The sequence below is a fragment of the Megalops cyprinoides genome, chromosome 11 (genome assembly GCF_013368585.1).
Source record: "Megalops cyprinoides isolate fMegCyp1 chromosome 11, fMegCyp1.pri, whole genome shotgun sequence".
Taxonomy (NCBI): Eukaryota; Metazoa; Chordata; class Actinopteri; order Elopiformes; family Megalopidae; genus Megalops; species Megalops cyprinoides.
In genome coordinates, this window is record NC_050593.1 from 17,482,872 (window position 1) to 17,509,126 (window position 26,255).

Consider the following 26,255-nt stretch of genomic DNA (forward strand, 5'->3'; position numbering starts at 1 on the left):
GTATGCTTTCCCTGGTCACAGTTTACAGGAGTAAGATCCCATGTATGTAAGATCCCATGCTCACCGACTCCACCTTAAGCTGAACATACATAAACCCCACACAGAACAGATTAAAGTTAAGGCGCATATATCTAAACCCCGACTGACCTGGTCAAAGAGCTGTTTGCCAGTGGTGTTGGGCTGGATGGCAAACTCCAACTCCGCATCCATCGTGGTGACCCGGACGTTGATCTACACGGAAAAAGAAAAACATTTTTTATTACATTATTCATCTGCCAGAATAAGCTGTCGCTTTCATCCAGAGCCAGTGACTACACTTATACATTTGTTTTCCATCTACGGTAGCCTTTACCCGGCTGGGTTTAGTTTACAAGAGCAACTGAGCTCAAGGGTGAAACAACAGTGCTCCCGCCCGGAACCTGGACCCGTCCACACTGGCCTACAGCACACCTGTTGACAGCATTCACCGAAATCCACACAGAGAATGAACCCGTAGCCAGAGGACGCACTCTCCGATACGCTCACAAAACAAATATTGTTGAAAAGACCTAGGGGATGAGCACAAAGGCAGATATCTGAGTCATCCATCACTGGCATTGTGATGAGACAGCAAGACCCTCCGAGCAGCGTCAAGCCTGCTGAGTGCTAACGCACAGCACTGTGCGAGTGGCTTACAGTACACAACGCTGTCTGAAAGGAAGCAGTCAGGGTTAGCACGTGGGGAAGCTAGCGGCCAGGAATCTGAAAATGTGTGTAGTGGAATCGGATCTGTGTGTGAACGGTATCCGCAAAGGGTACTCGGCAGACTCTCGGAGGGCAGGTGATCCACTTCCTAATGGCCTCCTAGAATAGACTTCTGATGACAGGGAGCAGAGAAGCTCATTATGGGCTGCTGTGGGTGCCCTCGGGGTGATGACCAGTCCCACTGCCCAGGGAGCACTCTGCCACACTCTCACTGGCACAAACACTTGCATTCCTGTCCTCTCCCTTTCTCTGCCTCTACCAATCTCCGCCTGTCCCCTACTCTCTCTCTTTCCCTCTCCCTCTCCCTCTCCCTCTCCCTCTCCCTCTCCCTCTCTTCCTCCCTCTCTCTCCCTCTCTCTCTCTCTCTCTCTCTCTCAGTCTAAAGTAAGCCTGCATTCCTGAACCAGGCCAAAGACAGAGTGTGCAGGAATAAAAGTGATTGCTGGAAGTCTGCAATGGGACAAAAACACCAGCAACTGCCTCCCCCACACAACCCTTTCCACCTGTAACCAGCTGTGGGTGAGGCATGGCTGAATATGGCTCACTCCAGGTACAGCACCTCAAGGTAACATAAGGTCACAGTTTAGGTAGCAGTTCAGACATCCACTGGGGTCAGTCTGGCCAATGGATACAAGCTCTATCAGTATCCCTCTCTCATTTACATTCATTCACTTCGCAGATGCTCTTACCCAGAGTGGCTTACACATTAAGGAACATTCAGTACGCACCATAAGGAGCATAAACATCAGCATTAGCACACATACAAGCAAGCAAAACATTCAAAGAATAAATGTAGTGCTAAAATATAGAATTCTCCTCTGTACAAAAGTGACCAAAAGCTGCTATGCAAGCACAAAATGGTGTACAGTGCTAGGAGAGAGGAGAGAAGTCCCCATTCAGGGAACCAAGATGCAGCCCGCAAAGGTGAGTCTCTCTCCCAATGAGATGAACTAACAGGACCTCCCTTTGCTATCTCTAGCTTTTCACCCATGGACCCCAGCAGTTTGAATTTTTATCAGTCAATCTGTAGGTCACTATATTCTACCAGTTCACATGATAGTGCTGGATTGTTGGCCCCAAGATTTCAACCTCAGCACAAGAAATGCTTGACTTTATTTTGACTCTGAAGGACAAAGGCTGTTTCAGTGCTAGGCCTGTGCGCTGCAAGCAGTGTGGCAATGCTTGGTATAAACCCAGGCTTACTCCATGAGGGCCCCCTTCCACTGTGCATATCAGTCCTGGAAACCGGAATGCTTCAGGAGAATAAAATGGGCTCTTGGGATACATGGGATGTTACAAAGGTAACAGACTATTGTGAGGGACATTTCCAGTTAGAAAGAGAGTGTCTCTGTACAGCTTGGCTCCCAATCAAAACAAACATATCTGGATTCAGAATTTGCAATCACACACACACACACACACACACACAGAGGCATATTAACCATACTCAGACTTTCTCCAGGCAAAATAAATTCTGATCCCATAGTGGGAAATCAAACACCTCTCATCCCAAAGGAGGGTGGAGTGAGTGATCGCTAATAGCTTTGTGTGAGGGCCTCCAGGGTGTAAATAAAAGTACACCTCACTGTTGAGCCTGGGTGGGGGAGGACACGATGAATGTCTGGCAGGAGTACATTTGGTACCTGACCTCATGGAACACCCGGCATTCTCTCTGTACCAGTTCGTACCGGGGAGGCCTGAACGTCATATAAATAACCCCATCTCTGTGATTCAGATTTTGGTCTGAAAAACTGATTAAGCCAAAAACAAACTAGTAAAAGAATGGAGAGAAATTATTTCCAATGAGTTTACAAATACTGCAGCTTTGCTAAAAAAATATACTGCAGTAGTAACACTGGATTAAATACATGCTGCAGTAGTAACAGTAGAAATTGTACATGCTACAGTGGTAACAGTATTTTAAATACATGCTGCAGTATTAACAGTAGATTAAATGCATGCTACAGCAGTAACAGTATTTTAAATACATGCTGCAGTAGTAACAGTAGGTTAAATACATGCTGCAGTATTAACAGTAGGTTAAATACATGCTGCAGTATTAACAGTAAATATGGTACATGCTGCAGTATTAACAGTAGGTTAAATACATGCTACAGTATTAACAGTAAATATGGTACATGCTGCAGTATTAACAGTAGGTTAAATACATGCTGCAGTATTAACAGTAAATATGGTACATGCTGCAGTATTAACAGTAGGTTAAATGCATGCTACAGCAGTAACAGTATTTTAAATACATGCTGCAGTAGTAACAGTAGGTTAAATACATGCTGCAGTATTAACAGTAGGTTAAATACATGCTGCAGTATTAACAGTAGATTAAATGCATGCTACAGCAGTAACAGTATTTTAAATACATGCTGCAGTAGTAACAGTAGGTTAAATACATGCTGCAGTATTAACAGTAGGTTAAATACATGCTGCAGTATTAACAGTAAATATGGTACATGCTGCAGTATTAACAGTAGGTTAAATACATGCTACAGTATTAACAGTAAATATGGTACATGCTGCAGTATTAACAGTAGGTTAAATACATGCTGCAGTATTAACAGTAAATATGGTACATGCTGCAGTATTAACAGTAGGTTAAATGCATGCTACAGCAGTAACAGTAGGTTAAATGCATGCTACAGCAGTAACAGTAGGTTAAATGCATGCTACAGCAGTAACAGTGCTGTGAAGCTTTACAGAATGAAGAGAATGACTGCAGCCTATGCGCAGGGAGACTGCATTGTGATGAGATTCCAGTGGAAGTGTAGGAGGTATTGAGTTGCATGCTGTATGAGAAGGGGAAAGGCCTGAGGACGACTTTTGTGTGTGAACTAGATACATTAATATTAATATCCACCAACACAAACAGCACAAGTACAATGTAACAGCACTCACGTCAGCTACTCAAAAGGATACTTCTCAACCACACGCGTGCCCGTTACTCAACAGTTACTCAGTAACGCCACACTGCTACCAGTTTGACCACAAGACTGTACATGCAACAGCCTGAGAGGAACCTCAGAGGACCGACTGCAGTTAACACTCTTCATCCTGTCCCTCTGTTCACCACAGGAAAACGGCAAGCATACATCCCTTGCTGTCACGATGAAACGTGCCTTTTTCCCCAAATAAAGTCCAGAAATGTACACTTATTTGCATTCCAACATATCAGTTCTGTTGCACTACAAACAGAAACTGGTAAACCGACAACTTCCAAATATTGCTTACAGCAGCATCACAGAAAATACATTATTTAACTGTAAAAATGTACAAGTAGCTAAGCAGTCATGTTAGCAATAAGAATTATATTTCCATATTTTGTCTAGGAATACACAAATTAAAACTGAAAAATCATGCATAAGCAAAATTCTCGCTCAAAAAACAGAAAACAAAACACATAAAAATGCTCAACACAGCACACAAGACTAGTAGATGTTAAGGAAGCATTACGTTTGCCTTAAGCATGGTTTTGAAATGTCCTTTTGGCAGTACTTAAGAGACATATCCAGTTCGTTTTTTTTCCAAACTGTAATATTGATTCTGAAATGCTTCCAGTTGGCTTAAGGGGGAATGGATAGAGTTCATGAGAGCAGCACTGTTCGGAGTCAGCAGGGCAGATAAGTCTCAGGGTCTGGCAGACAAACTTGTAGGACTAGTTCTAAAAAGCTGCAATGCTGGAGTTGACTATAAAAGCATTGCATGTATTGCTACTTCACTCACAACCACTTTGCAGATAATGCACAGCCATACTCTCAATCTCAGCCAGAATCAGAATCACACCAATGTTGCACACAGGAATTTTTACTTGTGCAACAGTACAGTGGTGACATAGTGAAATCAGTTCAGACGCTGCCTGAGTCTATGACACAAACGTATTCTCGGAAGCCCAGTTGCAAATCAGATCACTGTGCACCGAATCCTCTTTTCCTAGAGACACAGTTTCATGGGGGTTTTGTTCCTGGATAGAAATGAATTTTTCCTCACACAACAGGCCAGATAAATATGAAACTAAGTTAAACATTTATATAATACTAATACTATATACATATTTGCCATAAATATACTCACGTGAGTATAGCATAGATGATCAATACTACGATGTATATTACGTAAAAGCTGGGGAATGACTCGGCGTGGACGCAAATCAGGGCAAGATGTAAATCTGTGTGCCAAACAACCTGATCACTCACCAGAGAAATACATAAAGATGTTCATTCACCAGCCACACATCTTAAACATTGGTTCTGCAGTGGTCTGTACTTTTTTGCGGCTCCAGATCTCCAGTTTGTTTTTCCTGGGATGTGGCTGGCTATTCCTTTCCCTGGAAATTGACTGGTCCCACTTTTACCTGAGCTCCGAGTCTGCTTCAGGATAAATGCACCCTAAATAGCTCTGAATTCTAGCATACTGTACACAGGCTGAAATGTCGCAGGCTAAGCCCAGTAGAAGGCAACTACCTAGCAACTGCAAAGGTTAGGCGATTCTTAAATGGTAAATGTTAAATTAGAAGCACCTAATGCCTACAATACAAGTACACAGCAGTGTGGACACATATAGAGGGGCCAAACATCCCTCTGTGTGTGGAGTTTCTGTATGGGCAACTGTAAATCTTTACAATGTAGTGCCCTGTTATAAACACAACTCAAGTGTTCTACACATAAGATGTTTAGTACCAGGTAAAACTCAGCAGTTTGTTCTGGGTCTTACAGTACTGAAGCAGAGTAGGGCTGTTGTGATGGTATACACTAACATGCCATATCTGGAAGACTGCCCTTGGGAGACCTACAGCATCAATCACACAAACCTGCACTCAGTGAGAAGCACAGGTGGCTACGTGCGCACACACACACACACACACACACACACACACACACACACACAAATACAAGAGCTGGAGAAGAAGTCTGAAGGCTCCAGGTCCATCCTCTACATCCTGCTACTGGTAAACAGGCACAGCTGTCTCCTCAGGCTCCTCACATGGGAAGCAAACATGTCAAACGGCTAAAGAAAGCCGCAGCTCCTTCTGTTTGCGGTGCCTGAGACTCACTCTTTCGCTGAGAAGGGCAAGAATGCAACCCTTAGGCACAGCATTAAAACCCTCTTCACTACCTACCGCCCCGTTCCCCAGATAGCAGCCACACGACTGCGCAGAGCGAACAGTATCCTGGATCGGGCAGCCCTGGATCCTGTGTGAGGGGTTCAGCTAAATACCTGTGCAGAGCAGCAGGCCATACCACTGCCCACTCCAAAGACGTCCCTGCACAGGACAGCCTAATAACATGCCTGCTAGGCCGCAGGCTCCATTTAATATAATTACATGAACAGCCACGCAATAAAAATGATTAAAACACCACACAGTGCAAGATTAACCCTGTGAAAGTGAAAGACCTGGAGAGTCCCTAGGTGATGCAGAGAAGGAGTTTTAGAATGAGGATTCCAGTGGAAGGGGGGAGAGCAGCGAGGTGAACCCGGAGCAGCTTCATCACCACAGCCCTTATCACAATATTCCCTATAACGCTGCAGCTACGGCGACTCGCCATCACAATGGCCCACAGACACCTCTGCCAGAAGGACGACCTCCGCACATATTTTTTCCAGCGAAGCTTGACTGAATTGCCGGAGGAAGAAACGAAGCAGGAGGTCATTCGGACAGCTGCCTTACAACAGCGTCTGGCTGGGGCCTACTTTCTGCAATCAGGCAGAGAATCCCTCCCGTACAGCAGCGTCTGTATTGTACAGCAGACAAACACAGCTGACACACTGCGGTCACAGCAGCGGGCTTCGGCGGTGCGTTCTCCCCCACGGCCAATGAAACAGCACTGCACTGACAGTGGCCAATTACCAACCACTATACCGCCCCACGGTGAGCAGAGTGCGCTCTGTACACGCAGTCCTGCATGCACGTGTCCCAAGCTTCTGCGCTCACCATGAAGCGCACGCTGGCGTAAACACCACAGTAACGTACTAATCACACACAAAGACTAAACGTGACCAGACATCCTTTAATCGTGCCGTTTTAAACAGCCAAAAGGACACATCTGAGATAGTCTTTCTAAGGGCTTTCATTGAGGGAGCTAACAGCATGCATGCGCTCAGGGACAGATTAGCATACACTGAAGTACAGACAGGTTGACATTAAGCCACCCCTGCCATCGGACGCGCGGGGAGGCGGCTGGCTGCGTTTGCGTGCGATTCTGTGAATCTGTCCTTGCAGCTGGGAGAGGGGGCGAGAGCTGGAAACGACTCTGACAGGAGCATTCAGCAGCCAGCGCTGCGCGTTCAGACACAGGCTTTGTTTGTTTTCTTTTTCGGGACAATTCCCGGGTCAGACACCCCCTGACTGCACGTACAGCTGTTCCTAAGCCGTTTACAGGGAATTTAGCGCAAAGGCCTCCGACTCGCAGCTTTATCCCCCCCCCCCCCCCCCCCAGCATGACTGTCCTCTTCCAGTCACTGAGGGACGGGTAATCCTTCCTGGCTCGGAGCAGCTGTCCATCCGGCTGATTACCCTCTCACATGGGACGGGGGGGGTGGAGAGATTGGACGATTCCTCACCTGCGCATAGTCAGAGTGCAGGCAGGCCCTGTCTCCAGGCAATGTGGCCAGCGTGCACCGCCCTGTCACCACCCTCTCAGCCAACATCCCGACAACACCCTCACAGTACGCACTGAGTCAGACCAAAGAGAGCGAGGGCCAGCATATACCTGAATTACTTCAGTAAGATACAAATAATAAAAAAAACACATCTGTGGGATTCTGTAGATGCCAATGCAAAACAAGCATCAAACATAAGGCGGGTTCTAACATGTAAAAAAAGGATTGCCAGAATTGATCTCAGGCACGATCCCTGTCTGTACTGGTCCCTCAGTGGTGGAATGAACTCCCCACAGAGGTCAGGACAGTGGAATCCCTGGCCATCTTCCATTGCAGACTGAAGACCCACCTCTTCAGACTGCATCTCAGTTCCACCTCAATCCCCACCTGCTACTGATGTTTATTTTACATGTAGTATTGCGATGTATTCTGGATTCTGTGTTCTAGTGTACTTGGCTTCCGTTGTCTAGGCTGGTTGTGCATGTTAACTTGTAGTTCGGGCTTGAATGGTGTTATGGTCACACTCACTGGTCTGGGAGTGTTGTGAGCCTGGTCTGACACTGTTGCTCATTTACCTTGATTGGACATACTTATGTTCTATTGTGCTGGTAGTTGTTCTGGATAACAGTGTCTGCTAAATACATGTAATGTAATGCAATGTAGTGTAATGTAATGTGATGTAATGACAGGAGAGGCACACAGAGCATGATAATGGCATTGTACAGTATTGATCACTTCATTGACGCAGCTAGTAAATGACAGAGCTATGGTATTGCTACTGTTTCACAGAGCAGACTTATGTACACCTCCATGCACACTCTCACAGGCTGCAAGCCAGCAGACCCTGCATATTATTCCCAGGGGCTGCTGAGAGGCCCTGAGAATAGCTCTCTAACACACTGTAATTAATGCAGCCAGCAGGTCATTAAGAGCTACATGGAAAAGAAAACCAGAAAATCACTACAACTACAAATAAATGAAATGCTATTATTTACTCATTTAATTTTACTTTATCACATTTTTAACTCAGCTACATTATCAAAAGTTAGAACTCTCTTCAACCCATGGAAATTTCATTTTCCTTAAATTTTCACTGTCTGTCATAGTTCCCACTCAATAACTAACACACATATAGATCTCTATACATTTCTGCTCTGTGGAGAAAATATTTCCGTTCCACGCAGTTTGAGGAGTAGTTTAAGACACAGGGGGATCTTACCGGTTTCGGCATCTTCCTCTCCTCTCCACCCTTCCCCTATCTCTGCGGAATAAAAAGAACTCGTCCTCCGTCTTGGCTTTCAGCACCTGAGAAAGAACAGCAAAACTCACAAAAATGCTTTTCGCAAGAAAATAAGTCACTTTCCCAAGGTTATACCCCACACTTTCATGACAGTGATGAAAACAGCAAACACTTTGAGATGAAAAATAATCCTCACTTTCTGTGTGCCAGAAACGCACAGTTGAGTTCACAAAAGAAATTTCCTTTCTTAAGATAATTCCCATAATTCTGTTGCCGCTTCTGTGATTAGTGAAAAAGCAGGAACGCTGTATTGCACTCTATCAACCTTCAAGTGCCCTTAATGGACACTGAGTGCCAGACACAGGACACACACACAAAAAGTGTGAAGAATGAGCATAAGTGTTTTTAGTTAGCATCAGAAAATGAGCATTTCTGCAGGTCTGACTAACGCAGGTAGTTCTTTCCCCATAGGCAGCTTATTAGACTCAAAAGAAAGTTCAGTCTGGTCTTGTAGCTGTCCTATGGATTTCAAAGAGCTTCCAATTTATACCTTTTATTGCACAAATGATGTAGTCCTCCATACTGTGTGACTTTTCAAGAGCTCCTCATAATCACAATCAGAGCCAAAATCCAATGCAGGTGGACACAAAGGCCAAGAGAGGAAATATGCATTGGTAGGTACAAATGCAATGAGCTAGAGAGCCATTCTCAATCATGCTAACTCCTGACATGCATAAAGTGGTAAGCATTTATCCTCCTCTACAGTGATATTACTACATTGATATAACAAACTACTACCAAAATCATCCTAGAGATGGCTGTCAGTGTACTACATTTCCCATGATGCACCTCAACCCACAGTACTTCATTTGTTGATTAGGTGTGTTTTTTGGCTTATGGATAGCTCCCAAATGATCATGACCCCTGACTGATGAGTTCAGGATACATGGCCTCGGTGATGTGATGAGTTGCTTGCTGTTGCGTATAACTGTGGAGTAATCCATGACTACAGACACATTAGGTTCGCCATCCCAAACATCAACTGTGCCTTCCAGCAGTGTAAAAGCAGAGGCATCAGGCATTTCTGCCCAAACTTCATCACTCATGCAGCCTTGGTGCTCCGCTGTAAGGCGTCAAAGTTTAGACATTGCAGAGCAGGGCTTTCCGTTCCCTTAAAGAACCTGACAAGCTCAGCTTGCACAAGACTGACTGGCTAATTCTCTGCCTTGTTCTCTGTCATCTCCACGGTTTGGCCTCTATTGCTTTAGCGATTACAGTGCTACAAGTCTCTGCCTCTTCTCCTTTTCAGAGCTGCGCCATGAGCGACAGCACTCAAGTATCTAATTAATGTAGAGGTTTTGTAACACTGGCGAGTAACCCTCAGACTCTGAGAGGCTGCATATTGATGAGCAGCTCGTTTCACCATCTTAAACCCTTCGTTTCCAGGCCAGGATCCCCCCTCTAGCCAGCCTGTTTGAAATGTATCATTCCTCCATTTCCCCCATTTTGCCTGCTTCTGGGGTGACTCAGTACATTCACAAAATGCTTATTTGGAACATGCCAGGTCTAGAGAGACCTGCCTTGTGTGAACATGATCAGCAGCACTCAGCGTTCTGAGGAGTTTTGCTAGCTTGCAATCTGTGGGGTTCTGGATTAAGCCTATACTCCATGAATTTATCCAATACCCATATATTACTGTCAGGATTATAATTTATTATAATATTAATTTTTGCTTATCTAGCAATTGCTAGAATTGACCTTATGTTTAAACAGATGAACGGATTAATGAAACAGCCTAATCACTTGCGATTGGTCTACAGTTGTTGACATTTAGCTGTGGGCTGTAACAGGATAAAAGAACAACTCACTTGCTGGGGAACACATGGAGCAGAGCATGTACAAAGCATGATCGTGAATGCATCTACTGGGTTTTGCTGCTCTGATTTTTCCAGCAATAACACCAATCTGCCTTCACAAAACCTTTCTTCAACACATCGGCATATTGGGGAAAAAAATGAACAGAACAATGCCGTAACAACATTCCGCTGCGCGAGAACAATATCCCGAATCAGTGCAAGATAGGCTTGCACGGTGACACACCGAACACTGCAGGAACAGGGCAATACACCAGCTGCACACATAGGCTAAAGGAGGAATGTCAACAGACAAACACAAAAAATTCCATTCTAAACCACAACGGTCTCCTCTGTGATTACACTCGTCCAAACCCTCTGCCCAGGACACAGGAAAACACCATGCAATAGGGTGGAGGTGCTAGGTATGCAGACACTGTCGTCTCTGTAGTCAAGTTTTTTTTCATCTTCTTAGGAGCACACAAAGAGATTAAACCAAATCCCTCAATTACAAAATGGATTCAACAGCAATTCAATTACAGGCACTGCTAGTTGGAAAACTGCACACCTTCCGGTCCCCAGAATTTGGTGCTGGCTTGTGGCACCTGTTTCGGTTGATGATTTTGAATCATCTCATCTCCACTCAACATTAATGAAATTTTATGGATAACCCTCAGGGTATTGCCATTAAAGCTAATGATCATCTTCAAAAATCTATAAAAACGACTGTTTCAAGATATCATGCAATTCATGATATTGATCTCTGATCTATGCTATAAACATTTAGAAAAGGTGTTTGGCTGAAATCTTGAAAGAGGTACTATGTACAGCAGTAGAGGAGCTAGATGTGCTAGAAATGACTGGATGTCCAACATGATTGTAGCAAACTGGAAAAGAAATTTTTGTAATTTTACAAACGTAATAACCATTTATATGGGAAAGGACTTCCGCAGTTGGCTGTCCTAACCTTGGCCCTAAGTGAGGTGTTTAAAAAGTGAGCAAAATTAAAAGTGGAAATGACAAACAGAATCCCCTTATAACTATATCAGAGGCAGGACCTGTGCTAAAAAGAGGACAGACATTTTATAATTATATTGAAGCAGAGAACTGTGTCGACCATCTTAACATTCTGTCACTGTTTGGAAAGTGTAAAATTCATATCAAAATGTCGTTATTTTCAAATAATGGTGAAGTCTGCATAATCATTGCAGCCCTAAAGACAAGGTTACCCTCAGGCTGGGAAGCCATCCCTGCCACCATGATCAAGAGTTAAAATGCTCAGCATCTAAAATCAGTAAACTGCCAGGCAGTTAAATAGTAATTCCAAGGAAAAAACATTACTTTCTCAAAAGAAACAATCGGAGAAAAACAGTAAACTCAGTGTGGGACAACAAAATATTGAGAGACCAGACAATATTGGTAGATCTTTCTCAGTGACCTATATTCCCAGTAGAAACTTAACTTAACATCACCCCCAGCTTAAGAAAAGACATGGGTATTACGGTCCAGGACAGTCTATCTAGCTTAACAGGCACAACGGTGCCAAGGGAGGATGCTGTTGACAAGGCCTGAGAGTAACGTATGGAGCTACAGAATGGAGAGCAAAGGGTTTCCCAGTGGAAGTCTGGGACTTGCTGCTGGGGATCTGTGGCACATCCACCAACCCCATTGCTCGAGGATGTCAGACTTAGTGATCAAGCGTCACCTCGAACAATGAACAGCGCACAAGAAGCAGTGGTAAGGGGTGGCAATTGGTTATGGAAGAGGGGGTAAGAATTAATGCTGCCGAGAGAGGAGCTGCAATCAAGAACAGAGGAAGGGGGGATTCTGGGATGTCGGAATCAGCGCCGAACTCTTCTAAGGCAGCATCTACTAATCAACAAAACAGCAACGACAGAAGTGCCCATATGAAACCCCCCATGATGTAAGGCTGGGAAAACTCACTAAAAACGGCTACTGTGCAAGTCTTACTATAAAGCATCATGTCCATGGCAATTGTAGCCACAGTCAAGCTGTTTCAATATTGCAAACAGAAGCAAACAACTCCCACAGCTAACAATATTTGCCAGAGACGCCTGGCAAAAAACCAACATGGATAGAATATCTGATCATAAAAAAAACTGCAATGCCGGAGAAGCAGAGATACATGGCAGGCAGGCATTGCTGTGCTATTTCCCTAAGCAAACTACTCTCAGGTCCCAGACCTTGGTCCTCCGGTGGCATTCTAAAGAGGAAGACTTTGCACAGGGGAAGCACTGAACATGTTCTTCTTCTTCCCTTTACATTGCTTTCATGACTTCTGAAATTAAACCAAGTAAGAGACATTTACACTATCAATAAAAGTTAAATGATTTATAAAACTGTGCAGGCATGAACATATTTCTGTCTGTTCTCTTGGCATGGTTGGATTGAGTCTTGTGATATATATTTTTTTGGCTTGTTTGGATTGGCTTGTTTGGATTTTGGGGTAAGTGTGCTTAGTTGTTCAAGCTGTCCACATATCTGTATGCGTGCAACTGTTGCTTTTTGGATGCTTTAGGTATTGTTTCATTCTGCAACAGGCTGCATGGTGTGTTCATTGGGCACCACACCATCATTACATACTCAAAAGACAAATTGCTGTGCAACCTTTATATTGAGGTACCAGGTCTCTATGTGAACACAGGTATCCCCTTATTCAATGCACACTCTCCGGCTGGAAGACATATGACACCGACACAGAGGGATCGTATCTCTCTCTTACAGGTTTCTATTAAAACTACTTCATTTGTAAATGAGGCTACTCTAGTATTTGCTGACAGCCACTGGACCCACTCAGCGAGACGCACGCCGAAGCAACGTCGAATCGACAATTTCTAGGGGGAGGGCACATAAAGGCAGTTTGACTGAGACAGAAGCCAACCAGAAATAGTCACCCCCAGAACTCACCAGGCACTGGTATACTCATTGAGACCGCAGATGTATATAAACCTCCTACTCTAGGCGCTCTGCTGCAATTTGACATCCCAAGTCTGCCTGTTGTCAGAGGGCAGTTTCGTGGCCAATAATGACCTGACCTAAATCACCCTGCATGTAATTCCCAGGAGCGAAGTCTGGGGTAACTGCGTTAAATATTACGTTAAAAAGGCGTTGAGCCATCCTATGACAGATGTTTTTTCGAGTTATAACTGAACGACAATATCTATTTAAAATGGTGCTATGCTTCAAAGAACCTACAAACCGCTACAGAAAATACTGTTCGTGCAACGTGTTCAATGTAAACTTTAGTCAGTAAAAAGCATGCCTCCACGATTGATAACCAAGTTGTGGCAGAATATACAATAATGTAGTCTAACTTGTTACATCACCTGGCAATAACGATAAATATTGCTACAGTCGTCGGCTCAATCAGAGAAATGGCAAGGCCACACTGTAACGAAACCAAATGGGCATCTGCACGTAATATATTAAATCCCCCTGTTAACGAATTGCATGTTATAGGTTTCGACGCACGCGCACGTTCGATTGCACAGCGGCCCATTTAAGCGGACTGTGAATGACAGGTTGTAATACACAGAGGAAAAGTTGCAAATGAATGGGGGTTAGCGGTTAGTCGATCCAGTGGGAACACCGACCAAGGCAGCGTTACTTACCCGACGGCTACATTTCTGCGATTTCCATGCTTTATAACAGAGTTAAAACTCCAGAACCAGAGCCCAGAGCCGTTTCTGTAGCGAAAGGTGCAGGTACCGCTAGCGACAACCATAACTTCGTGTTTGCTGCAGAGCTCAGTAATCCTTAATATATTTACACTGCCCTCGCAAAATTCAGATTTTCTTTGAGGATATTGCATATTGTACACGTTAACCAATTCTAAAATAGTTTTGTAAAGTGCAGGTACATTGTTTTCCATAGCCTCATACATTTTCCCCGTCCTTGATAAGCTACTTCACATTCTCTGGTGGCATATTTACAAATGCACACCAATTTGGAAATAAACTGGGTTAATAATAGCGATTTGCCCCAATGCAATGTTCCAAAAATAGTTTTTAAAGCGGTGGGCCTGCAAACTACGAGAACAGGTCGGAATAGAGCGTACAGAAAATCCCCTATCTCTTAGCGGCTTAGTTGAAACGGCCAAGGACGGGCACCTTATAAGCAGAGAAACTCACCGCAGATGGAATAATTGCTCCTTGGGAACGAATTATGATCACTATGGAAAATTGGGTTCTTGATAGATCCAAAAAACGGAAGACAAAATTTCCTCTGCCGCTATGCCCGGCCGGACCTCTGGGACAGCGTATTGATAATGATGTATACAAAAAAAGAAAACAGTGAGTTCCACCACTAGGAGTGAGGCAAACGCCGACAATATGGCCGTCAGACTGTGCACGAGGCGTGGTTCAAATGTGAGACTGAAGGGGGAGAGAGTCGCCAAGTGCAATCTTCTTTCAAGCTCAACATCGGAGCACTTTTGGTAATACACATGTGCCCTGCGGGCAAGTGGCAAACTTGGCTGCAGTCTACCATCTGATGTCACAACATTTTGACGTCAGTATCTAAATAAATGTCTCGCTGTCCGATTAAAGTAACTCCTCAAAACTTCAGAAACACATTGGGGTTTGTTATCTTTTTGGGTGTTGCGGTGAAATTGAGCGGGGTACAGTACAGTATGTTGTGTGTTGTCACGTTTGACATATGGACAACCACGTTTTGTTAACAAAAACGCAATCTACTTACTGTAAAAATAAGTACAGTCGTATCTCATTACACTTTGTATTCGATTTTATGATTTCACGTTATTCTAACTATGCAAAACGTCGCATGCGTTTGTATATTTTATGTGAAAATACTTGTTAAAACTAGTAAATAATTTTAACATTTTAAAATAATTGTAGCATCAAATAAATGGAGCATTAAGAGGAGCTACTAAGTTTGCATCAAGCTATAAGGACCTTATAAGATCTTTCTTGACAGTGGACTCAAAAGTAGGAGAGCAGTCATCATCGATGCTGTAGCAGTCAACCAGAGCTGCATACCTGCATGCTCATCAAGTTTAAAGTCTCACTGAGACAAATATTGAAGTGTTATATTGGCCTGGGCATATAAGATGTGTGCCTTTGACTGTCCACTCTTGACCAGTACAGGGACAACTGGCATCCTGTAATTCCAGCAAAGGTAATACAACTGACACTTGAGCTCGTTACCAAGAACACATGCCAAGATGGTAAGATGTATAAGTCACTGAAATCACAGATACTAGTTGTAGGGGGCGTTACAGAGGATCCCTCTCTCTCTCTCTCTCTCTCTCTCTCTCTCACACACACACACACACACACACACACACACACACACACACACACACATACATATTGTGCAAGTTCAGGTTGTGTAACACTGTATTCTAGGTCCATTCCACCCTTATGGAGCTGGGTCACCAGCACACTCATTCATTCACTCACTCATGCTACTAGCACAAACGTGCACGCTCATTCATCCTCACATTCACCCTACTAATTACCCATTATCTCACGTTTGCCAAATTAATGCACAATCATCCATTTACTTACTCAACCACTCCTTCCAACACACTGGCCTTCACTCACTCATGCCCCCTGCAGTCCCAGTCATTATTCAGGTTTCTGACATGCCTGTCTCATTCAAATGGTTGACACAAACAAGATGTCCCAGAGTGCAGACATCACTCTCAGCTGAGTGGTAGCCCGGGCTCTGTTAAACCCAGTGTCATAAAATGTAACCTCCATTGCTCAAACAATACTGCACATCCCCAGCCATAGGTGCCATTTACGCTGGGGATGCTGGGGACATGCCCCTATCACTTTTTGTCGTGGCCCATTTCGTCCCCACCACTTTAAAAAGATGTGAACACGTCAAACTCGTCATTGTCCCCAGCACTTTTCAAAACAAACTGAAGCCCATGTCCTCAACATCCCCATACTGGCACAACAATTTACAGGGTAAGATGGAACTGTGCAAATATACAGAATTTAGGATCATTTACCTGTTACTGGAGCAAGGAAATTCATATTCATTGAGGTGGGTGGTTTGCCAGAACACGACTTTCTGCAGATGCAGGACTAGTGAACCTAAAGATGCTGGAATGGGTGGTAGAGGATTTTCTAGCAGGTCTACATCTGTGAAGCAGGGACACACTCGAGATGCTGTAAATTCGCAGTTAATTCTTTGCTACCAATGTATGTCGCCATCTACTGGTCATGTGCTGTTACATCATACGGGGAAATAACTTTAAACAATGTTATTTGCTATCGTTAACAGAGTGTTTAACCATACCACAATTAAACAAAATGCATACACATCCGTGAAACAGAAATTATATACATAAATAAAAAAAATGCTCAAATACACAATACATTTCAACAGGCGCACAAATAATGTGCTTTTTGCTGTCGGTCATTTGTGTCACTGAATTTTGCAGTTAATCACTGTTTTATGTTTGTTTCTGTTCAGGGTGTTGCGTTTCACTGTCAGTGTATTGTATTTTGCTCTGTATGTAGTGCTCTATCACACTGCTATCAGTGGGGCTGTATCACAGTGCTGGCGTGTCCTTAGGGCTGTGTATCGTATTTAATCATGGAGCAGGTAATGCTCCATAAGCAACTGTTAATTGCATCAGATACTTTAAGGATGTCCACTGCAGAAGGCATCTGCTACAGGAGGAATATTATTGCAAAAATAGACTCATTGAAAATAGTTTATCTCGGCATCCAGCTGCTGGTTGTTTCCAGAAACAAGATTTAAAAAGTACATTTGAGCTAATTTACTTTATCATTAGTAACTTGGGGAATTGAGTAACTGAGGTAACTCAGGGAACTATCTTGACAGAAAGAGAAGAGTGGAGTTTAACTTCCTCTCACTCTTAGACTTTCTCTTTCTCCTTTTTACTCTTTCTGTTTCTTAAATGTGTCACTGTGTTCTCTGTTTCGGCCTCACTGTGCTGAACATCCTCATTTTGCAGTGCCATATCCTAAAGCTGTTCATCAACTGAACTCAAATTAGGGGTTAGCATGTTGGTAAGGGATGTGTGTCAATTATATGGAGCGGCACGTTGTACACTGTGTTAACAGAGGATGCATAAAAAACCCCGCAAATGCAGAGAAGTAAACCAAGATCTTAAACACCTAAAATCTAAACCAAAAAAAGTGTGTGGATATTTGAACACAGTGAAGTAACAAGTCACCCCCCAAAAGCCTCCCAAAAATTAGTTATCAATGCTTTAGTAAAGTACAGTTTCTAAAATTGGTACTTTGTTTTGTGTACAGTGCAGTACACAGTGTACATTGTTTTCAACTAACAGTACTCAAATCGCATTTAAGGAAGACAGCCAGTAGTACCAGTACTGTGGATGGAGAAGCCTGGGTGCTACTTTTGTGGTGTTTGGTGCCTTACAGCCCTACAGCATGCTGTTAAACTGCCTCTAAGCAGGACGTGGTTTGTTTTGGATATGTAGTTTTCACGCTGTTACCAGGAACACCAGGGAAGGAAAGAGTATCGGCTGCTGGCTAAACACACCATCTGGAGTCTGCACTCTTGTCCAATCACCAGCTGGCATGGTGGCCACCCCCATCACCCAGCGACAATTGTGTAACCGTGAAGGCCTGTTCTGAAAGCATAAATTGTGCAGATGCAAAACTTGTTCCACCTGGCCTCCTTAAACCCTATCCAATGTTAATAATGGCTCACATTATGCACATTAGGTGCACGTTATGAAGCCTTTTAAGGATATCTCTTCTGGTCCTGTTGACCCGTATTCATCCATAAATGCCTTCAGCAGCTGCCTCTCTAACCTGATCTCTGTATTGTTTTCACTGTTATATATCTCCTGAGACTGTGGAGACCCTTTGCTTACTTCTGTAATATGCGTACAGCATTCCACATTTTGAGAGTCTTTCTTTAAATTTTACACCAAATCCCATTCATAGCTCCACTGTCTAACCATAGTACATCCAATTTAACTTTTCCCTCATCTTACTTAATTTCCATTTCCATCTCATTTTAACTGAAAACTGGACTATGCTATGTCTTCCCCCAACTGTTTTAAGTGACATTTTCTATCAGGATGGCTACAAAAAGGCAGGGGATCTCAGCTGGCACAATATTACCAAATTGCGCCATATGTCCATATGTTGGTTTATTTTTTACCAGTTTATGGGAGGATTGTAAGTTCCCCAGTGTTGTTTCCTGTTTCATGCAGATCTCTGTCTGCTTTTGGCTATTTACAGCATGGTCCAGGGTGAGTCTCTTCTCTTTTTTACAGCTCCTTAATCCAGATATCCACAGTAAAGCTAAAAGGGTCACTAACTCAAATTATCTACACATTTATATATTGTTGTTGTTTTTTTTTTTTTTTTTAACATGTAGTGCTCTCCTCATCGTCCACTTTAATGTCAAAATACAGTATGTTATAAATTTTACAGTATGTTAAAAATGTAACAAGTTCTCAAATATGTAAAATGTAAATGTCTTACATTGTAAAATATATGTGTAGCAAAGGGTGAGAGCAGTCACCCCACCTGGCCTCGAACCCAGGTCTAGGGGGTACCAAACATGTGACTTTGACCACGATGCAATGCTCATTGGTATGGTGATGCAATGTTCATTGGTATGGCAGTCAGAGCACATACCCAACCGTAGTGACGGCACTCCGTCACACTGCCCTCCCCTTTGGGAAGCGCACCCATGCGCTTCACGCACCATGGCGTCCCTCACGCATTCCCCTGCGTGCCCAGTGTGTGTGAGCCGTACGAGGGACCCCCCAGGTTCGGTTGACCCCGGTGTGTGAGGGAGAGGAGGAGAGCTGACACCCTTCCTCCCCTCTTCATTGGAGGAGAAGCTGTGGAGCTGGTGAGCACAGCTAAATACTTGGGTCTGCATATATCCAATGACCTTACATGGGCCACGAACACAGCCAGCATCATTAAGAAGGCTCCCCAATGCCTGTATTTTATGAGGAAGCTGAAGCAGGCCGGTCTCAGTGCTGCTGTGCTGACTTCCTTTTACCAGTGTGTGGTGGAGAGCGTCCTGACATCCTCTATAACTGTCTGGTACGGCAACTGCTCTGTGGCTGACAAGAAGCCGCTGCAAAGAGTGGTTAAATCTGCTCAAAAAATGACCAACAGCAGCCTCCCTTCTTTGGAAGGCATTTACAACAGCAGCTGCAGAACTTAGGTGAGGGGCGGCACCTGGGTAGAGGTTGCAGGAGGCAGGACATGACGCAAAAAGTACACTGCAGGAATCGCAGTGGCTGTATTCGAAACCGCCTACTGCATACTGTGTACTGCGTACTACACAAGTATATACTGTATACTGCATTCTATTTTTCAGACTGACATGCACATGTTGACATGCACTGTCCAATTTCAGCTCACTTCCCACATATTCTTCACAGCAGATATATGTAGTTGCCTGGACTATGGCTTTAAGAACGAGACCACAATGGGGAAGCAGTTCACGTATTGTTCACACATACTGTCATGTGACAGCACTGTCATCTAAGAACTGTAGCCAAATTCTGGGTTATGAAAGCAAAAAATGGGAAGCTACAACAGGGAGCCTCCAGAGGCATTCTGTGGCTCAAGACAAAATTATATAAAATGTTTTAGTACGTATTACAAAATTTACAAAAGGTTCAGTTTCACTGTATGTTTTACATTCTACATTGTAGGTAAGAAATTACTTTTAGGAAAGAGGATAACTTATATATTTAACCAATATTTAATATGCATTTTGACATATTTATAATGACTTCCTTTTATTGTCATTGTATTTTGATTACCATGTTTTCACATAAATTTAAACCTGTGTTGACCTCAATGTTTGGAAAAAAGCAGCTAATACCATTTGTATGAAACCTTATAAATTTATATTAGTTTTGCAATCATTTTAAGATTAAAAAACATCCTCTTTTGATTGGCCTGCGGGTCCTCTCTTGCACTTACTATACATTAGGCTGTAGCCTTGAGCACTCATACAGGATTAGGTAACTCCTGTAAAGATATATGCACAGCCATTTTGTCTAAAAATCTGAAAATAACCTAATTTAAGTGCTTTTGGGTTCAGCCTATGGCACGCCTTCTCATTACTTCCTTTTGCTGATACTTCATAAAAACCAGAGTGTCTCACAGCCAATTGCAGCCAGTCAGCAATGAGAGAGCACAGGGCATGGCAAGTGCATGTTACAGTCAACCGTAACAGTCCTTCTCTGACTCAGAGTATCAGGTATGTATTACACTCTTTAAGCAAATAGCTACACGCTTGTCTTTCTCTGCAGCACTTTTCTCAATGTGTGTGCTAGTTTTTGACCCCACTGAGCTCCAGTTTAATTAGGTTTGATTCAGAAATAGAGCATTGGAGCTCACATGCTGATAGACAAATGCATTTTTGAATTGGTGTCATGCAAACGGGAAGGTACATGAAAGTTTTAGTAGGAAATAGGGCTGTATACTCTTCCTCTGTGATGAATGTAGAACAGGTGTCCTTTAGTCTAAAACAAATGAAGAGGGCATGATATACAGTAGGCCTCCTCTGCAGCCTGTAAGACTAAAATGTAATTTAAAGGTTTCATTATGATGTTATGTTATTGATGCATTTGATTAGCATGTGGGGTTAAGTTCAGATGTGATAAAGATTTTCAAGCAAAACAAGACAGCCAACACTTTCAGGATATTATGTATGCATAATGTGTCCATCGTGACTATATAAAACCAGGAAATAGCTAAGCAACAAACAACAGCACTTCATCATCTGTTCATTGATTTAAATTAAATTTCCCCTTTTGAATCTGCCAATTTTTTCCTCAAATGCAATGGCCATCAAGGTCAAAAGCCTATAATATGTTCATATTGTTTCGCGATGATCTAGTTTTGATGATCTGCATTTACGACGTTAATGATGACAGCGAGAGCAAGTGTCAGAAAGTGGGCCAGCAAGACAACCCCCAATGGCAATACCCTGTGATGGTTCTATTTAAACCAATGAAGCGCAGATAGATCTATTTTACCCTTTGTGTATGAGCTTCCTCTTTCACTTTGATCACGCATCTTTCTTTACTCTGCGTCCTGTCAATCTCTCACTGATGCCCAATATTTATGCTGTCTTTCATGTCTTAATACATTTCATCTTAGAGATAAATTTCCAGTGAAAATACATACATGTAAATATTTGACCTAATCCCATATTTATCTGGTTTATCTTGGCTTGTTCAGTATAACATTGTGTCTATGGGGAAATAGGATTCACTATAGTTTGCAACAAGCTTTCCAGGAATGCAGTCTAATGTATGTCTCACTTTTGTAGAAAATATGATCTTACACAGAGTCATGCTCAATAAATAAATAAAATAAACAGGAAATTAGCAAGAATACTTTGCCATTTGTCAAATATTCCATAAACCAGTCAAGCATTCAAACTTTGAGTATGGATCCATTATAAAATTGTAAAACTATGCTTGGCATACTGTACATTTATACAGCTAATATTTGATGTAATCCTGGTAACATTCCATGTTCAACAGTGCAACAGCAATGCCACATTCACAACCCCCTACTGATCCACAACCTCAAGTTAAATTTCTTAACCATAACAGCACATTGCTTCCACATACTATTCTTGCATAGTGTTTAAAAGAGGTGTGTGTTTTTAATAATATCACAATAAAAAGTGATTAACATGAATGTCTGTACTTGTGATGTTTCATCTACTAAACAAAATTTGATACACTATCTCTTTAAGTTTCTAAAAATATGCCATTTTTTCTTTTGTTTGCAGATCAAACATGAAATGAAACATTTCAAAATCACAGTAACCTCATGGAAATCCACTGTTTCATCATCATTTCAACAGTAAGGATGTGCCAGAAGGCTTGCAAAAGTCACTGCCAAAATCCCAGACTGTTAAACATAATATAAGTGTGGCTCTGATACCTGAGAGAACCATCTGAAGAATCAATATATGTGAAAACGTTCATTATATTTTTAATTTAAAAATGTTAAATTATTTTGTTAATGTATAATTGTCCAACATTGTCCAATTGTCCTACATTCATTTAATTAGCGATAAAACATTGGAAACATTGGATAAAATACTTTACAACATACCCTCTAATGAACAAAATAAATGCTTTGACATATATTATTTTTATAAGGATTCTCCAACAGAGAGAAAGAAAATATGGAAGGGAGCACCTGGTTCTCTCTGATATTGCTATGCTTTGTGTGGCTTCCCTGGGTTTATATAGATCCAACAGTGGGGTACTCTCTTAAAAACTGCACCATTCGTCGTTCTTTGAACAACACGGTCCTGTTCTTTACACCCACTGTGCTTTGTTTCAAGATGAATTTCCATGCTGTTCCATTTCCCATACCACCCAATGCAGTGACCTTAGACATTTCTTTCAATTACATCTCACAAATCAAGGTGGGGGATTTCAAAAATCTCACAAACCTCAAAAATTTAAATGTATCCAACAACCAGATTTCTCATATGGAAGCTGGAGCTTTCAGAGAACTGACGGCTTTGTGTAAGCTAAATCTAGCCCACAACAACCTGAGAACTATCTCAAACAACAATTTTCAGGGCCTTGTCAACCTCAAGACCCTACGACTGGACAATAATCACATTAGCAGCATTGAGTCTTCGGCCTTTTGCTCACTTTTCAATTTAGAGACAGTGAACTTAACTGGAAATAAGTTTCAGCATATAGAGAGTGTGCATCCCATCCTAAAATTACCTGCCTTACAAGAGCTGTACATCGGAAGCAACAGAATTTCTACTTTCCGGTCCCAAGAAGTATGTAACACATCACTGGTACTAAAATTGCTGGATTTATCCTGGAATCCACTAGAAATATTCCAGATCACAGAAGACATTCTTCCTCGTCTTGAGACTTTGGACATCTCCTACTGTGGTGGTAATGGACACATGCAGTGGGACGTGGGGGACAGGTCATTCCTACGTAATGTGAACAGGCTCAACGTGAGTGGCCTCCATATCTCAGAGCAGGATGCAGCCAAAATATTTCGCAGCTTCAGCCTCTCCTTGCAAAACCTGAGGCTATATGACATGAAGCATCTGAGGATTGAAAGCCTCTTGAAGGACGCCTGCCAGATACCTAGTCTGAGAGTTGTTCGCCTCAAGAACAACAACCTGACATCTGTCAACGACCAGCTGTTCCGGCCGTGCTCCCTCGTGAATGAGCTGGATCTGTCTTCCAACTGTATCCATGACGTATCGCAGTTCACGTTCAGGCCTTTTGTGCAGCTGGCCACCCTCCGTCTTGCTTACAACAAACTCAGGCTGGTCCCGAGGGCCGTTCAGAATCTCACCACCCTGGGGTCCTTAGATCTCACTTACAATAGCATCAGTAAACTGTCATGCTCTGACTTTGCCAACCTTACGCAGGTCACACGTCTCCAGCTGTTTCGCAATCACATATCTGCCCTCAGTGGGTGTTTTTTCAGGGACCTGCAAAACCTGCAGACGTTGAAGTTAGGGAGCAACAAAATACTGAGCGTCATGGATGCTTTCAAAACTGGCCTACAAAAACTGCAGCATCTGGAACTGAGATCCAACAAGCTGAGCGCTGTCAAGGGAGGAGACTTCCAAAGCTTACGCTCCCTTCAGTACTTGGATCTTGTGGATAATCAAATTTCTAGAATAGAAGATGAGGCTTTCATAGGATTAGACAACCTGACAGAGTTATATCTGGGATCAAACAAGATCACGCAAGTTACAATAAGTGCAAAAAATATCTTCTCAGGACTGTGTAACTTAAAAGTTCTGCAGCTGTCCTCCAACTACATATCATATGAGAGCTCTGATAAATTAGATCATCCGCCCTTCCGTCTGCTGAAGACGTTGATGTCGCTGTCAATCAACAGCCAGGGCCATAAAGGATTGCGCAATGTGCCGTCCAATCTTCTCTATGGCCTGAGTTCTCTGCAGACCATTGAAATTGGAAATGGAAACATTGAATTTCTGCACCAGGATACGTTCAACCACACACCACACCTGTCATACCTGGACATCAGCAAGAACGTGTTCACTGCCCTCACTCCACAGGTGTGGCAGAAAATCCCGGACCTCACTGTGTTGGTCCTGTCAAAGGCTCGCTTACAGTCCCTTGACTTCCTGATCAATGCTAACCTTTCCAAAGTCCAGTCCCTGCAGGTGAGGAGGAATGAGCTGGCAGTCATTAACGAGACATTAATCCGCTCCCTTCCCGCACTTACCTACTTGAACCTGGAAGAGAATGCATTCACTTGTGACTGCAACAACGCCTGGTTCATCAACTGGGCGGAGACGGACAACCGCACCCAGGTCGTCAGCGCCAGCATGTTCGCCTGCAACTACCCGCCCGACCTGAGGGGGACTAAGCTGGTGGATCTGGACACGGACTCCTGCACGGTGGACATAGGGATGTACTGCTTCATCTGCACGGCAACTGTGGTCCTGCTGACCCTGCTGGCCTCTTTCTTCTATCACTTCCTGCGCTGGCAGGTGATCTATGCCTATTACCTCTTCCTAGCCTTCCTCTATGACTATAGGCAGAAGAAGATGCATAAAAGGCCTCACTTCCAGTACGATGCCTTTGTCTCCTACAATTTTCACGATGAGCCATGGGTCCTGGAGAAGCTGCTTCCCGAGCTGGAGGGCGAGCAGGGCTGGAAGCTCTGCTTGCATCAGCGGGACTTCCAGCCAGGCAGGCCCATCCTGGACAACATAGTGGACGGCATCTACGGCAGCCGCAAGACCATCTGCGTGATCACCCGCCACTACCTGGAGAGCGACTGGTGCTCCAGAGAGATCCAGGTGGCCAGCTTCCGGCTCTTTGACGAACGGAAAGACGTCCTGATCCTGGTGTTCCTGGAGGACATTCCGGCCAGCCAGCTCTCCCCTTACCACAGGATGAGGAAGTTGGTGAAGAAGCGCACCTACCTCTGCTGGCCAAAGCCAGGGGAGGACACCAGAGTCTTCTGGCACAAACTGAAGATGGCTCTGGAGACCAGAGCAGGCCCTGACGAAGAGAATGCAATCCTGTCTGGGCTGGAGCATTGAAGGGACACTTATGCATTAAGAAGTAGTCACACTCTGCACACATGAAAAGTTTTTGCAGTTGACTATGTTTACATTGAGTCTCCTGAGTGTTTGCTCCTGATTCTGATCTCTTTCAATACTTCTACATTCATTTAAATTGTTTAGAAATTTTAAGGGTGACATACCAGGAGGTTTTTTAACTATGTTGGCAGCCTTGAAGCCTTGCATTGAAGACTTCTTAAGTCACCAGAGTGGAGTTGTCTTTTATGTCTATATATGAATACAGTGAAATTTATATGGTCAAAAAGTATGACAGGAAAATTCCTTAAACATATATTGTTTGGAACTGTAATACAATGAAGTAAGATATGGTGACTACGGTGACTTTCTTGTTCTCATTTCTAAATATTCTAATTATTGATGCCATAAATACCACCTCAGATTGTATTGTACCCTCTGCCTTGTTTCTTGCATTGAAAAGTCATTATTCACATGGTTGATGACAGTGGCACTGTAATGACATTGCATTTTTTGTACAACTTCCCAATTCAGCTGCTCTAGCACCATTCATATGAATTCCTTTTCCTCTGTAGCCTCTTGTTTGTCACCCTCTGTCTTGCACCATTTCCCACAAACACCTACTGACTAGTGACGTCTTTTACATGTGATGGTGAACTGATTATGGCTGAACAATGGAGCAGTGGTTATTTACACATTTGCAGTAATGGATAATGCTTTTGGAGTAATTACTGTCTGCT

The 26,255-nt window shown here is 43.2% G+C and overlaps 2 protein-coding genes across 2 annotated transcripts in view; one reads left to right on the plus strand and one right to left on the minus strand.

Annotated features, from left to right (window-relative positions):
* LOC118785518 (radixin-like) overlaps positions 1 to 14,702 on the minus strand; it is a 34,432-nt gene extending 19,730 nt beyond the window's left edge. The window contains exons 1-3 of the mRNA XM_036540230.1: positions 14,598 to 14,702; positions 8,573 to 8,658; positions 148 to 231 (exon numbers count right to left, since the gene is read on the minus strand). Coding sequence (XP_036396123.1) covers positions 148 to 231; positions 8,573 to 8,584 — 96 coding nt within the window. The 5' untranslated portion in view covers positions 8,585 to 8,658; positions 14,598 to 14,702. The remainder of the gene's footprint in view (positions 1 to 147; positions 232 to 8,572; positions 8,659 to 14,597) is intronic.
* Positions 14,703 to 22,632: 7,930 nt separating this feature from the next.
* Positions 22,633 to 25,518, plus strand: LOC118785894 (toll-like receptor 13). Its single transcript, XM_036540841.1, has one exon. It carries the CDS (start codon positions 22,633 to 22,635, stop codon positions 25,516 to 25,518), a length of 2,886 nt encoding a protein of 961 aa, XP_036396734.1.
* Positions 25,519 to 26,255: the final 737 nt, after the last annotated feature.